We start from the raw sequence: 12,500 nt of genomic DNA, 5'->3' as shown, positions 1-12,500 counted from the left end.
ATGTTTTAAACGATATGTACAGCTGCGTGTCATCGGCATAGAGATGGAAATTCATTTGATGATTCTTGGCGATGACACCCATTGGAGAAGTGTATAGAGAACACAATATCGTTCCCAGTACTGAACCCTGAGGAACACCTGGAGTGAGACGTAATGAATGCGATAAGGTGTCCTTAACCTTTACATATTGCGTGCAGTCAGACAAATACGAGACAAACCAGTCAAGCGGAAGGTTCAACTGCCACAAAGATTGCTGTGTCAAAATCCGAAGAATGAAATCTGCTTGGCTGTTTGAAATAGTAGCTTGCAAGAATTTTAATTAACCGTTTTACTAGTTTATATAACAGAAACGATGTGAAAAACTTGCTAGAAAATGTTTTATGGAAATTTCTCTATTCTACAGTGCGGCCCCGCTGTGCGACCCGCACTGTAGAATACGGTCCGTTAATGTACCCAATCACAGCGCACGTACTATCTGATATATATTTAACAATTATCAGTGGATGCCTTTTTTCCTTCCTTTCGAACTTTGGCAGAGAGCCCACCAGGTGACCTGTAAATAACTACCTACAAATAAGTGTTTTGCTGCAAATTACATTCTGCTTATGCGTAATCGAAACCACTCTGTTGTGTGAAAATGGCCGATCGGTTCCCCGAGCTGTCAGACACTGATTTGACATCTTTAGTTGATCAAAAAAACAGTCACATGAAGAGGAAGATGTCGGAAACGTTATCGGAATCGCTGAACAACAAGAAGACCGTAAACACCATAACGGCAACCTCTTGGGTTGGCCATAGCGAGAGTGCACCGTAACCACTTCTCACAGCCTCTCAGGAAGAGCATATTGTAAATGAGCTAAGTATCGAACAATGGAACACGCAGCAGACACTAAACAATTTTACAACTGCACTTTAACTTTTAAAGTAAACTGTTGGAGAGCACGTTAAAGCTTCTTCATCAATAAATACCGTATTTTCCCATTTTTTGGATTCGGATTTAAAGTCCTTCAAGACTGCGAAATTATTTAGCTTTGTTGACACCTACATTTTGTTATTAAACGTTTGACTGTAAGTACAATCTACTGAGAACGAAACCAATTGATTTCTGCGATTACTCGACTCCTGCAAGGCAGTGCACACTTACGGCTTGCCAAAAACAAAAGTAAATAAAAAAAAATGGGTGGTCGAATGATAAAACAATTATCGAAATATTTTGATTTGTCAGTGTGTCGCAGATAAATTATTTGCCTCAGCCTTCGGATTCGGGAAATGATTGATCTGCTCACCACTGACAAATAACGATCACATTTTGCACAAGGTCGCCCAATATATGTTAATTATTTGTCGAAGGCGAAGTGAATAGTTGTTTTAGCATAATTACATAGGTGATTATTTGGAAAAACATGCATTTTCTTTAAAACCATTAATTTCTTCGTTTGTCACTTCGACAAAGCGACTGGCGGCCATTTAAAAAAAACAAAGCCTTAGGTGATTATCGCGCAATAATCACATCACGTGCGACCAATCAGCGCACTGAGCCTGAGGCGAATAATTGTTTTAGTATAAATACACAGGTGATTATTTCAAAAAAGAGAAAAAAAAAACATTTCAACCCGAAATCATCTTCACTTACAGTGGCAAAACAACTACTGGCCACCATTTTGTTCGTCGAGGTGATGATCGGCTGAAAATCCGAGATAGCGAGCCAATCAGAGGGCGCGATTTTGTACAATCACCTGTGTATTTATACTAAAATAATATATAATAATATATGGCTAGCCTATCGAGAACAAATGCGCAATGACGCAACAAGCCGGAACTCAGCAAGCTTAAATAATTTTCCAACGTCGTTTTTTACATTGTGTTAATTATATGATGGATCAGAGAAGACTATAACCCTTTCCTTTTATACAGATTCAGACCGATATTTACATTCCAGGACGTTATGGAAACGAAACTGTTGTATTCTAATCACTTTTCACTTTCTATACTACTGCGGCTCGCAACCGGACTACTGCAATTAACCATCCTCGCTATTAATCAAAATGGCATTACAATTTGCAGGAAACTCTCCCCCCGGGTTTCATAATATTAACGCACTTCATTGAATAAGTTCGTATTTAGTGGCGAATCTCTATAATGTTTTTTTTAAAGGATGGAGTCATGACTCTTACGGGAAATCTTTAAAGTGACGTACCTCTGTTTTCAATTGAGGATAATACTACAGCCCATTTATTCGATGTCGGCTGGTGTGACTTGCTTACAGGTTTTGTCCCTGCTACGGGACTCATCAGAGACCCTTCAATGCATTCATTTCCATAAACATCAACCAATCATTACTGTTAGGTTAATTAAGCATAAAATACAAACAGCAGAGACAATTATTTTTCAAGAATGCATTTTATATTAAGTCGACATTTCGTATGCTTCTCTACATACATTCTCAAAAGTAACCGTTACATTTTCAAAGTTTTCTTGTATATGAAATAAAGAGATCTGGGTACTATATTAATATGAAAGACGATCAAGTGCTGACAGGTGTTGTTTGTTACTAATATGATAACAACTTCTCACTGCTAACTTTTGAACTTAAGGCTCTAACTAGTAAAGATGACCATTCAGCCATCGCCGACCAAATCACGACTGGACACGACATCAAATGGGAGAGTTTTGATATTATTGCATCAGGAAAAAAACAGATTGTTATTCTAAAATAAAAGAGACATTGTATATCCAGGAGCTAAAGCTCTCCATGAATTCGAAAGTTAGGAGTGAGAAGTTGTTATTACATTGGTTACAATCAACAACAGCCAGTGCTTTCTTGTTCTTTAAAGATCGTTTTTGACAATAATATAGTACCCAGATCTCCTTATTTCGTATATAAGAAAACTTTGAAAATGAAACCGTTACTTTTGAAAATGTATGTAGAGAAGCATACGAAACGTCAAGTTAATATAAAATGAACTTCAAAAATGTTTATCTCCGCTGTTTGTATTTTATTCTTAATTAACCTACGATGGCCACAAAAAAAAAAAAAGAGTTTACTGTTAGGTGTTTTGTTTGCACCTGGAAAAGGTCGGAGGAAAATATCAGCACTTGTGATAACTTCCTACATATTAACTTCAGAACAATTTCCTTTATTGCGCTATCCCGTTTTAGCCTGTAATTAGAGACCATAAGCACCAGGACGGTAGGTGGCGACGGCGACGGCACATCCGCGTAAAGGCTGGGGCGAGACCGACGTCGCGTTCCACTCGACTGAGCATGTTAAGCAACACTGCGACGGCAACTTCCCGCCAGTTTTCAAAAAGGACAACACTTCTTCTTCGTTTGCAAAAGCTGCTGGTAGCTTATGACGATTTTTTGTGGCTATAAGGTTTAAACGATATTAAATGTAAACAATAAGGTACATTTAGTTCGCCTTAGAGTAAAAGGTAAGTTGTCCCAGTTTCGCTGTTTATAGCGGCACTGAAAATTATTTCACACAAAGATAATCTTACTTTCTCATCACCTCAGAAATGTAAATATGTATAAATAGCTTAGATGTAGAGAGAGATATCAGTATAAAAAGAAATGGCGAGCATATTAAACTGGATCAGTGATAACTAGGGCACAGAAGATATACGTGTAATATATCTTACCGAATGGATTTCTTCGAGCCTGAGGTTGTCTGTGAATTTGCCGATGGGCAATGTTCATCGTGGAATTTCTCCTCAAATAACTTTAGCAGTTAACACCAGAAAACTGAGTACTTCTTTATGTGTCGAAAGAAAAATACGGTAAATCAAAGAAAAGGACCAAAAACTTTGCAAGGAATTACGACGTTGTACTCACTACGTCAAAACAGTGAATGTGGCGTCGCCAACGACAGGACGACGGCCGATTGCAATAAGCTTTTCAGGTTCTGCGCATGACCGGAACGGAAAATAAACTTCCGGTATGCCGTCGTCGTGCCTCCCGTCGTGGTGCTTAAGGTCCCTATTTCTGAATTGTAGTTTCTGCTATGCAATTGGTGATCCACGAGAGATTTATGGCCGGGTCCCATTTCCTCCATGATTTGTGCGTTACTGGGAGTTCAAACGTAATGTTTGACGAAATGACTATTCCTAAACTTCTGCAATAAATCTCTTCCCAGGGACGAAATATTCATAAATAATGGCTAAAAGGAATTTAGGGCCTAAAAAATTCACAGAAATTTGGTCGAGCGGCTTTATGTTCAATGTCTTGTCTTTTTGAATCCTCAGTATACACTTCATCACATTTGCATATTTGTAAAGATAAAATTTTCTCTTTTCCAAAGGATGGTGACAAGATTTTTGGGTACAATTTATAACAAACTGTGAACAAGAAAAGGGAAAGAACGGAACAAAAAAAGGGAAAAAAAACAAACAACAAAAAGGTTTCACTTTAACGAATCAAATGGCAGCTGAAACGTAACATATTTGCATAGTTTATCAATTATTTTAAGTGTAAAAATTATTGTTTTTTTTTTTTTTTTGCTGTAAGCGTGCCAAATGCAAGGTCTTGGTATAACCAGCAGTTTGGCTTTTCCAAGCGACCGCTTCTCGGCCTCGTCGTCCCGTGATGGCTTTCAACCTTACAAAGCACGCCTCTATACTGATGATGTTTGGTCACCCAGGACTGATGACAATGCCAGTGACTTCCTACAAATCGACCTGAATGGAAAATTCTTTATCTGCGCTGTAGCTACTCAAGGAGCTTCAAATGACCCCGGTGGTTACCTCACAACATCGTACAAATTGCTGTTTTCACTAAATGGAACAGAATGGCTCACGTACAAAGAAAATGGTAGCGACAAGGTTCGTATGGCTATTACTAACTATAGGGTTCAATTTGGATCTGGCCGTTTTCAGCTATTTTGGCCATATAAATAAATATGCCCATCTCCTGATGATATTCATAGGTGCACTGGTTGCCATTAGAAAAGCGGAAATTCCTTTGAAAAATATTAGGCCGCGTGCTAGTCGTACCGCTTAAATAGCGGTAGTAGTCTTAATTCCATCTTCATGATGAAAAGTCACGACATACGAATGGCTTTACAAGTTCATTGTCTCATCAAAGCTTAAAATATTAATATGAAATAAAATGGAAAAGGCATCAGTTACTAACAAAGAGATCTCTTGAAACGCTAATTTTTTTGACGACTGGTAATATAAAATTATGACCCCGCTCCCTCCTAACTCATAAAGTACAGTTCATCAGTACATGACATGGGAGTTATCCTCAGTAATGACCTCCGATATTAGTATAGGTAATAGCATGACTTGTAGTGGTATTTGGCAATAATACTGCGAGTGATATTTCAAAATTGTCCAAAATACCACGAGCCGCGAAGCGGCGAGTGGTATTTGGAAAATTTTGAAATATTACGAGCCGGTATTATTGCCAAATACCACGTACAGGTCATGCTATTATTACTGGGTTGCCGTATACGGCAATCCCAGTTGAAAAATGGGTAGAATTTCTCCGTTTTATTTTTTTCCGTGTCGGTAAAAGTCTTGCCTGTCACTCCCCTGCTAAGTGGTGTCTTGTGCATAGAGCCCTGCTGCGCGTATTTTCTTAGGATCGAGAGGGTAGTAGGAAATGCGTAGATTTCTCTGGTGGACACATTATAACGATTAACTTAACCGGCAATAGCGTCGAAAGTCATGTAGCGCGAATGGCGTTTTAGTGGATCTTTGAACAAAATATACCCTTATGAAGCTCAATAATGGCAAATCAATTGGATACTGAACAAGACAGGCGACAACATCGACAACAATCTGTCGCCCGTCGAGCCGTCTTTTACCAAGTGTGCTGTTATGTAGAACACTGAAGATTCGCAGGGCAGCGATAATAGTGAATTCAAAGACTAGACCAGGTGGATTGAATGGAATTTCAAGCGTTAAAATCGCTGAAAAGGTAAGATTATTGTCGAAGCGATGCCGCAATTGCGTGTCTTCACCACATGTTCCTTTGATCTCACATTATTGTGTTTTCCGTCAAAATATTCGCTTGTTTTCGCTTTCGCTCGAACATATTTATCTTTATTACATGTCCAGTGATTAGTTTTCTCATCTGGGATGAATTTTCCGTCGAAAAATCGGTTATTTGGGCGGTCAGTGTAAAACGCAGACTGCAGACTGCAGACCGGGGGTAAAATGCAGACTGAGGGTAAAATCAATATTAATAATAAAAAAACGAGTCAAAAGGATAAAATAAAGATTGTTTGAAAGACAATCCTGAATCGCACCTACGTTCGAGGCACTATTTTATGGCAGGATCACGCCAAGACCCTGTAGATTTTTAGACTTTTATCCGTACTAGCTGTAAGTCGTTGAACTAGTCGACTGAAAGAAAAATATTACACAAGTAGATTAATGTTTTAGAATACCGAAGATAGGCTAAAAAGGAATGGAACTGATTTCGTGAATATATACTTACAATTTGTATCTTCTAATCTACACGATCTTATGGTTTGATTTCTTCTGTTGACTGTCTTTAACGTTCTTGATCGGAGGTAAGTAAAAAAGTGATTTGCGCGTTTGCAGTACAGTGTCGATTTATATATTTCTGAATTTCTAATTAGTTGTCACCTTTCAACTCACGCAAACTTGCTGTGATAAATAAATTGCAAGAATAGTTGCATACATTAAACCAGTAAGCGAAAGAACTTAACGCGCGAAGTGCGAATCACTCCGCCCCAGTGCGGAAATTAGAAGTTACCTCTAATTGAGCAACGACTTAAACATAATCGGTATTCAATGACTCGAGATGTCACAAATAACGTAATGTCTATTACATAATGCTGGTCTATGTATTCCCTTGATTAAGAAAGGTTCGCATTTAATTCGTCTTTTGTTGCTAAAAGACACAGCTTGTGAATCGGCCTGTCGTATTCACCGTCCTGAGTCTTGATTCTTGTCTTCCTAACCAAACCATCGTTTCCTGGGTATGATGCAATGACTCGCGCCATCCTCCATTGGGATCTTTTGTGATTTGGGTCTATCTCTAGAACTAAGTCGTCGACTTGAAGGTTTTCTCTGGTGCGAAACCACTTATTTCGTGGAAGTAGATTTGGCGCAAAGTATCTCATCCAGCATCTCCAAAATTCGTTCACGCGATTTTCTGTACTTCTTAAAAGATGTCTTGGGTTGATCCTTTCTTCTGGTTCTGGTTGAGGAATTGTAAGATGATGTCCTATGAGAATATCGTTTGGAGTAATTGGCGGGCTTTCCCATATGCGGTCAGAACTTGGGTATAAAGGACGTCCATTGATGACGTAGGTTGTCTCCGCGAGAAATGTTCTCCATTGCTCTTCGGTAAAGGCTTGATTCTTGCATGTAGCGTTCAGACTTTGTCTGACTGACTTGATGAGGGTTTCCACGACGCCATTTTGATGACTGGCATGAGGGGGATTCCATTTCCATTTAAAATCGCACGAGAAATCTTCAGATAGACCACCTTCAATCTTGGGGACGTTCCAACTCTGCATTATTTCCTTTAAGTACCCTTGTGCGCCTACAAAATTTGTCCCGCAGTCGGACCAGCAAATGCACGGGTGACCACGCAAACTCGCGAAACGACGGAATGCCATCAAGCAACTCGCAAGGATGGGATTTGTCCCATGAGTTGTTCCAATGGCTTCTTTCGGAGCTTCCTACAGGTAATGCACTTTGTTGTGAGCGCTTTGGACATACCACGAACTCCAATGATCCAGTACTTTCTCCTTGCCTCGTTAATTAGGCTTTTGTACCCACAGTGTCCGCGTCTTTTATGGAGGTCACGTAATAGCAAGATGACAAGAGGGTGATCGCGTGGAAGGATAATTGGGTTTCTTAATTCTTGTGGCAGCGATCTGACATCTTCGAGTCGTCCATGAGCTCGATATAATCCGTTTTCGTCCAGCTTCGGAGTTAATTTCTTGTCAATGGCAGAGGGATCTAGGTGTGCCTGACTCCACTTGAATAGCTGTTTCTCCGAGCCTTGCAATTCTTGAACAGTGATTGAACCTGTCTTAATATTCTTTTTTCTCGCATTCTGGATAAATCGGCGAACGTAAGCGAGTGTTCTCGGTATCTTTGAAAATGTAGAACAGGTATTCAACAGTTGATGAAAAACGGGGTTAGTATCTTCTTCAGACTTATCCAGATCAACTTTGGTTTGAAATTCCGCTATGGCTGCTTCGTGTTGCATTGGCGTTTTAGTCTTCTCGATTTTCACTTCCATCAAGACACCAGCTTTTGCTGTAGGTTCGATGGGGGCTCTAGCTTCAAATTTAGGGCATTGTCCTTCGGCTTGTAAGGGTAAGTACCATTCAGGCTTGCTATGATCAATCTGGTCAGGAGAGACTTGAATCACGTAGTCCTGCTCTAGAGGTTTTTGGACGTCCTCATTGACAACATCGAGACACCCCTTTTTCTGGAATGACCTCTCCGTGGAAAACAGCCTTTTCAGTGCGATGCCATAGTTACTTTGTTTGGGAGGGCCCGCTTCCGTCCAGGGCATCTTAACTTGTATTCTTCCGTCAACCAGGGTAGTTGATGCTGCGAGGGACTTAACGAACTTGCTTTCGCGTATCTCGTTCTCACTACACGTACAAAGGTTGGTCGGTTTGACGCCAAGGAGGTCTTGGTGAAGAAGTTCTTTGATGTCGTCTACGACATTAGCTGTTCTGATTTCAACCGACTGAATTTCTGAAGTAGTAGAGTTGTTCTTTTCAAACTGTCCCATAACGTACCAACCAAAACAGTTTCGTTTCGCAACAGGTTCCCCTGGCTCTCCGGACACTGTGTGGATATCAATGAAGGCTTCTACAAAGTCTGTACCGACAAGGAGATCTATGGCGCCACCCGAAAGGTGTAGTTTATCACAAACGTGCTTGAGATGAGGGTAGTGTCGCACTAATTCTTTGGAAAGCGTTTTTGCTTTACTGCAGGGCCTTGTAACAGTGTACACTTGAAGGGTCTTCTTAATATCCTCGTCAGCAGGTGAGGCGACAGTGATGTCGATTATCTGTGAAGCTTCACTTTTCTTCTTCCCACCAGCCAAATTCATGGTCAGATGTGTTGCTGATCCACTCAACCCAAGTCGCCTGGCTGCATTCTTTGAGAGAAGACTGGTATTGGATCCAGAGTCTAACATCGCAAGGACTTCAACAAATTCTCCGTTTCCGTTCATGACTCCAACTTTTTGAACAGGGCACAAACCAGTTATGAGCTTTAACTTCTCTTTGTGGTGAACAGCATTTTCTTGGATGCTACCATTTGATGTACTCGAGGGGGCCTGGCACTGACTTTGGAAAGAAGATGCTCTTGGATTTGGACTTGAGCTTGTTTCACCAATCTTGTCATTATGAAGAGAACGGTGATGATTTTTTCTGCATTTGTCGCATGTTGAACCGTCTGGTTTCCTGCAGTTGCTTGTATGATGCTTTCTAAGACATTTACGACATCGCCAATGTTGCTTTACAATCTCCCATCTCTGACTGATAGCTAACTCCTGGAACACAGGACAGGCAGCGAGGTGATGTTTTGTTTTACAGTTAAGTGGACAGGTGTCATCATCGGGTTCTTCGCCACTTGCGGCATTGTTCTCAGTTTTCCTTGGGGTCCTGTATCGGCGACTCTCGTTTCTGTCTTCAGACACGGTGTTATTCTTGCCCCTTGAGCGGACACTTGCTTCTACGTGCAACCAGGTGATGAGGTTACTGACAGTTTCCTCTTTACCTTCTCTTTTCATTTCTCTTCCAAAATGAGAATTATCGTTCCGATCGAGCTTGGACAAAAGTTGAGACATAAGAAATGGCGCTTCTGAAGACTCCAATACCGGACATCCATTATCTTCCATATCATTCGCGTAGGATGATATTGTCGTGGCGAAGTGCGTGAACGACCTGGAGTCTCGTTTTACGGGCGTAAGGCTATTTATTTCGAGGAGCAGTTCGTCCATTAGTTTACGTTTGTCTGCAAATTCTGTGTCCAATATATTCCACGCGCTATCAATGGTTTTGCAAGTTTTTACCTGGTCAGACCACCACGATCCTCTCGGCAATGCATTTCGGAACCGTTGCAGTTGTTCATCTTTATCTTGATCGTATTTCTTCATCCAATGATTGAATTCTTTTCTCCAGGTAGCATAGGATCTGCGACTGCCGTCCCATGTTGGTACCGGTAATCGTTGCAGACCACTAGTGTTTGGTTTTGACCTTAAGGTGTCCGCCATTTTCGTCACTGCTGATGTCATGGATGACATTGAAGCTGTCAAGGTCTTCAACGTTTCAGAGTCTTTTGAAGACGTTTCCGTGGAATCTTGTTCCTTTTGATAGGCAGCAAATTTTAAGGCAATCTGAAGGAAATCAGCTTTTACTTTGTCTCCAAGTTTCTTTGTTGTCAACAATGGTTCCTCCTCTGCGGTAATACCTTCATCAACCAATCTGTCTAAAATGGTTTCTTGTTGCTTCTTGATGAACCTGTATCTTGTCTCCACTTGATTGAATGCTGCCTCTAAGGTTTTTAACTCTGGCCTCACTGAAAAGATTATTTCAAATTCTTCTATTAATTCGTAGAAGATCGTTACCGCGTTTTCCATTTTCCCTGCGAGGGTCTTTGCGTCTACTTTAGGCGGCATCTTTGTAGGCTCGATGCAAAGTTCGGAGATTCGGTATCTTCGGCGTGGATGATTTACACCATTGATTTGGCGGGATCCTCTGGACAAATTTCGACTGAATCGCACCTACGTTCGAGGCACTATTTTATGGCAGGATCACGCCAAGACCCTGTAGATTTTTAGACTTTTATCCGTACTAGCTGTAAGTCGTTGAACTAGTCGACTGAAAGAAAAATATTACACAAGTAGATTAATGTTTTAGAATACCGAAGATAGGCTAAAAAGGAATGGAACTGATTTCGTGAATATATACTTACAATTTGTATCTTCTAATCTACACGATCTTATGGTTTGATTTCTTCTGACTCTCTTTAACGTTCTTGATCGGAGGTAAGTAAAAAAGTGATTTGCGCGTTTGCAGTACAGTGTCGATTTATATATTTCTGAATTTCTAATTAGTTGTCACCTTTCAACTCACGCAAACTTGCTGTGATAAATAAATTGCAAGAATAGTTGCATACATTAAACCAGTAAGCGAAAGAACTTAACGCGCAAAGTGCGAATCAAATCCTGTTTTACATCTGTGAACTCACATTATCATGACTGCAGGTCGCTACACCTTTTGGGTATGCGATCGTACGCGTTGAAATCATCTGTGCTTTGTTTTTGCGCTTCCAGATGCATTGCAATGTTCCAAATTATTTGTCACACCGGTACATCGAGGGAAATCGATCGAAAAACCAACAATTATTACTTCGAATACCTGAATAATCTCGGTCGCGGTTGTCTTTTTTCGGTGCAACGAAATGCACAAAGAATTTCATGTATTCCGAGCAATTAGGACGCGGGGATTTCATTGGTTAAGCTATGCGTGATAACCCCTAGGGAGAGGTTATAATTGAAAAATTACATCTTCCAGATGCAAAACAAACGAACTTGTGAACTAAAGGATAAACATAACGTACACGAAAGCGAATGAAAGGATCCTAATAAGAAATTTTTACACCTCAGTCATACTGGCTTAAGCCGACTGAATTGAAACGTTAAATGGTTGCAATATCCACGTTATCTCTGTCTTTGTTAATTGCTATTGTAGCCATGCGTGTCAAAATAAATTGAGTTATTGGGTAATTACTCGATTACTTTGTTCATTGCAGCAAAATGGACAGTTGAATTACGGGGTGGTGACTTCTTTGCCTAAAAGCAACTCACTTAACGAAACTATCCTTTTTCCAACAACAACAAGGATTCAAACAGCCTCGATTCTTACAGAGTTCGATGAAAATCCGGATTTAAAATATGCGGTGGGGCAACCAAAGCGATGGGAGCTGTGTTGCAGTTTCAGTATGAAAGTACAAACGGCTACTAACACTCATAACTCTTTTTTCATTATTATTTTATTAACCCGCACTCTGCAGTCTGCATTTTACCCTCAGTCTGCAGTCTGCGTTTTACACTGACCGATTATTTGGGTGGTTTTTGGCAACAGAGGTTAATTATTCGTAATGCGATCGCTTGCGTTGCCGTTATCAATGGGTCGCAAATTTGACACTTTTATCGCATTATCACATTACGCATTGAATCCACGTTATCTATTACAGTCCGACCTCTATTAAGCGGCCACCCTCTATTAAGCGGCCACTTTCCCAAGTCCCGACTTATTTGTCAGTAAATTGCTGTAATTAAGACCTCTATTCAACGGCCACCTCCATTAAGAGGCCGCGGCCACCTTTTTGCTGTCGCAAGTGTATTATTTATGTGGTTTTTTACCTCCATTAAGCGGCCAGCAAATTATCTTTCCTAGCGAAATGTTGACAGATGATACAAGATGATTTCTGATAACAACAAGAAAACAAGAACCGTGATTTAATCTCTACTATAACAAGTCACAA

General features: G+C 40.4%; 1 protein-coding gene across 3 annotated transcripts in view; it reads left to right on the top strand.

The window, feature by feature from the left end:
- The window catches only part of LOC138024229 (receptor-type tyrosine-protein phosphatase T-like), a 112,755-nt gene that overhangs the window by 29,460 nt on the left and 70,795 nt on the right, over positions 1-12,500 (top strand). For all 3 annotated transcript variants that reach the window (XM_068871354.1, XM_068871355.1, XM_068871356.1), the window contains exon 8: positions 4,507-4,820. In XM_068871354.1, the coding sequence (XP_068727455.1) occupies positions 4,507-4,820 (314 nt within the window). The remainder of the gene's footprint in view (positions 1-4,506; positions 4,821-12,500) is intronic.

This window comes from Montipora capricornis, chromosome 11, assembly GCF_036669925.1.
Source record: "Montipora capricornis isolate CH-2021 chromosome 11, ASM3666992v2, whole genome shotgun sequence".
Lineage (NCBI taxonomy): Eukaryota > Metazoa > Cnidaria > Anthozoa > Scleractinia > Acroporidae > Montipora > Montipora capricornis.
This window is presented reverse-complemented; position numbering and strand designations above follow the sequence as displayed.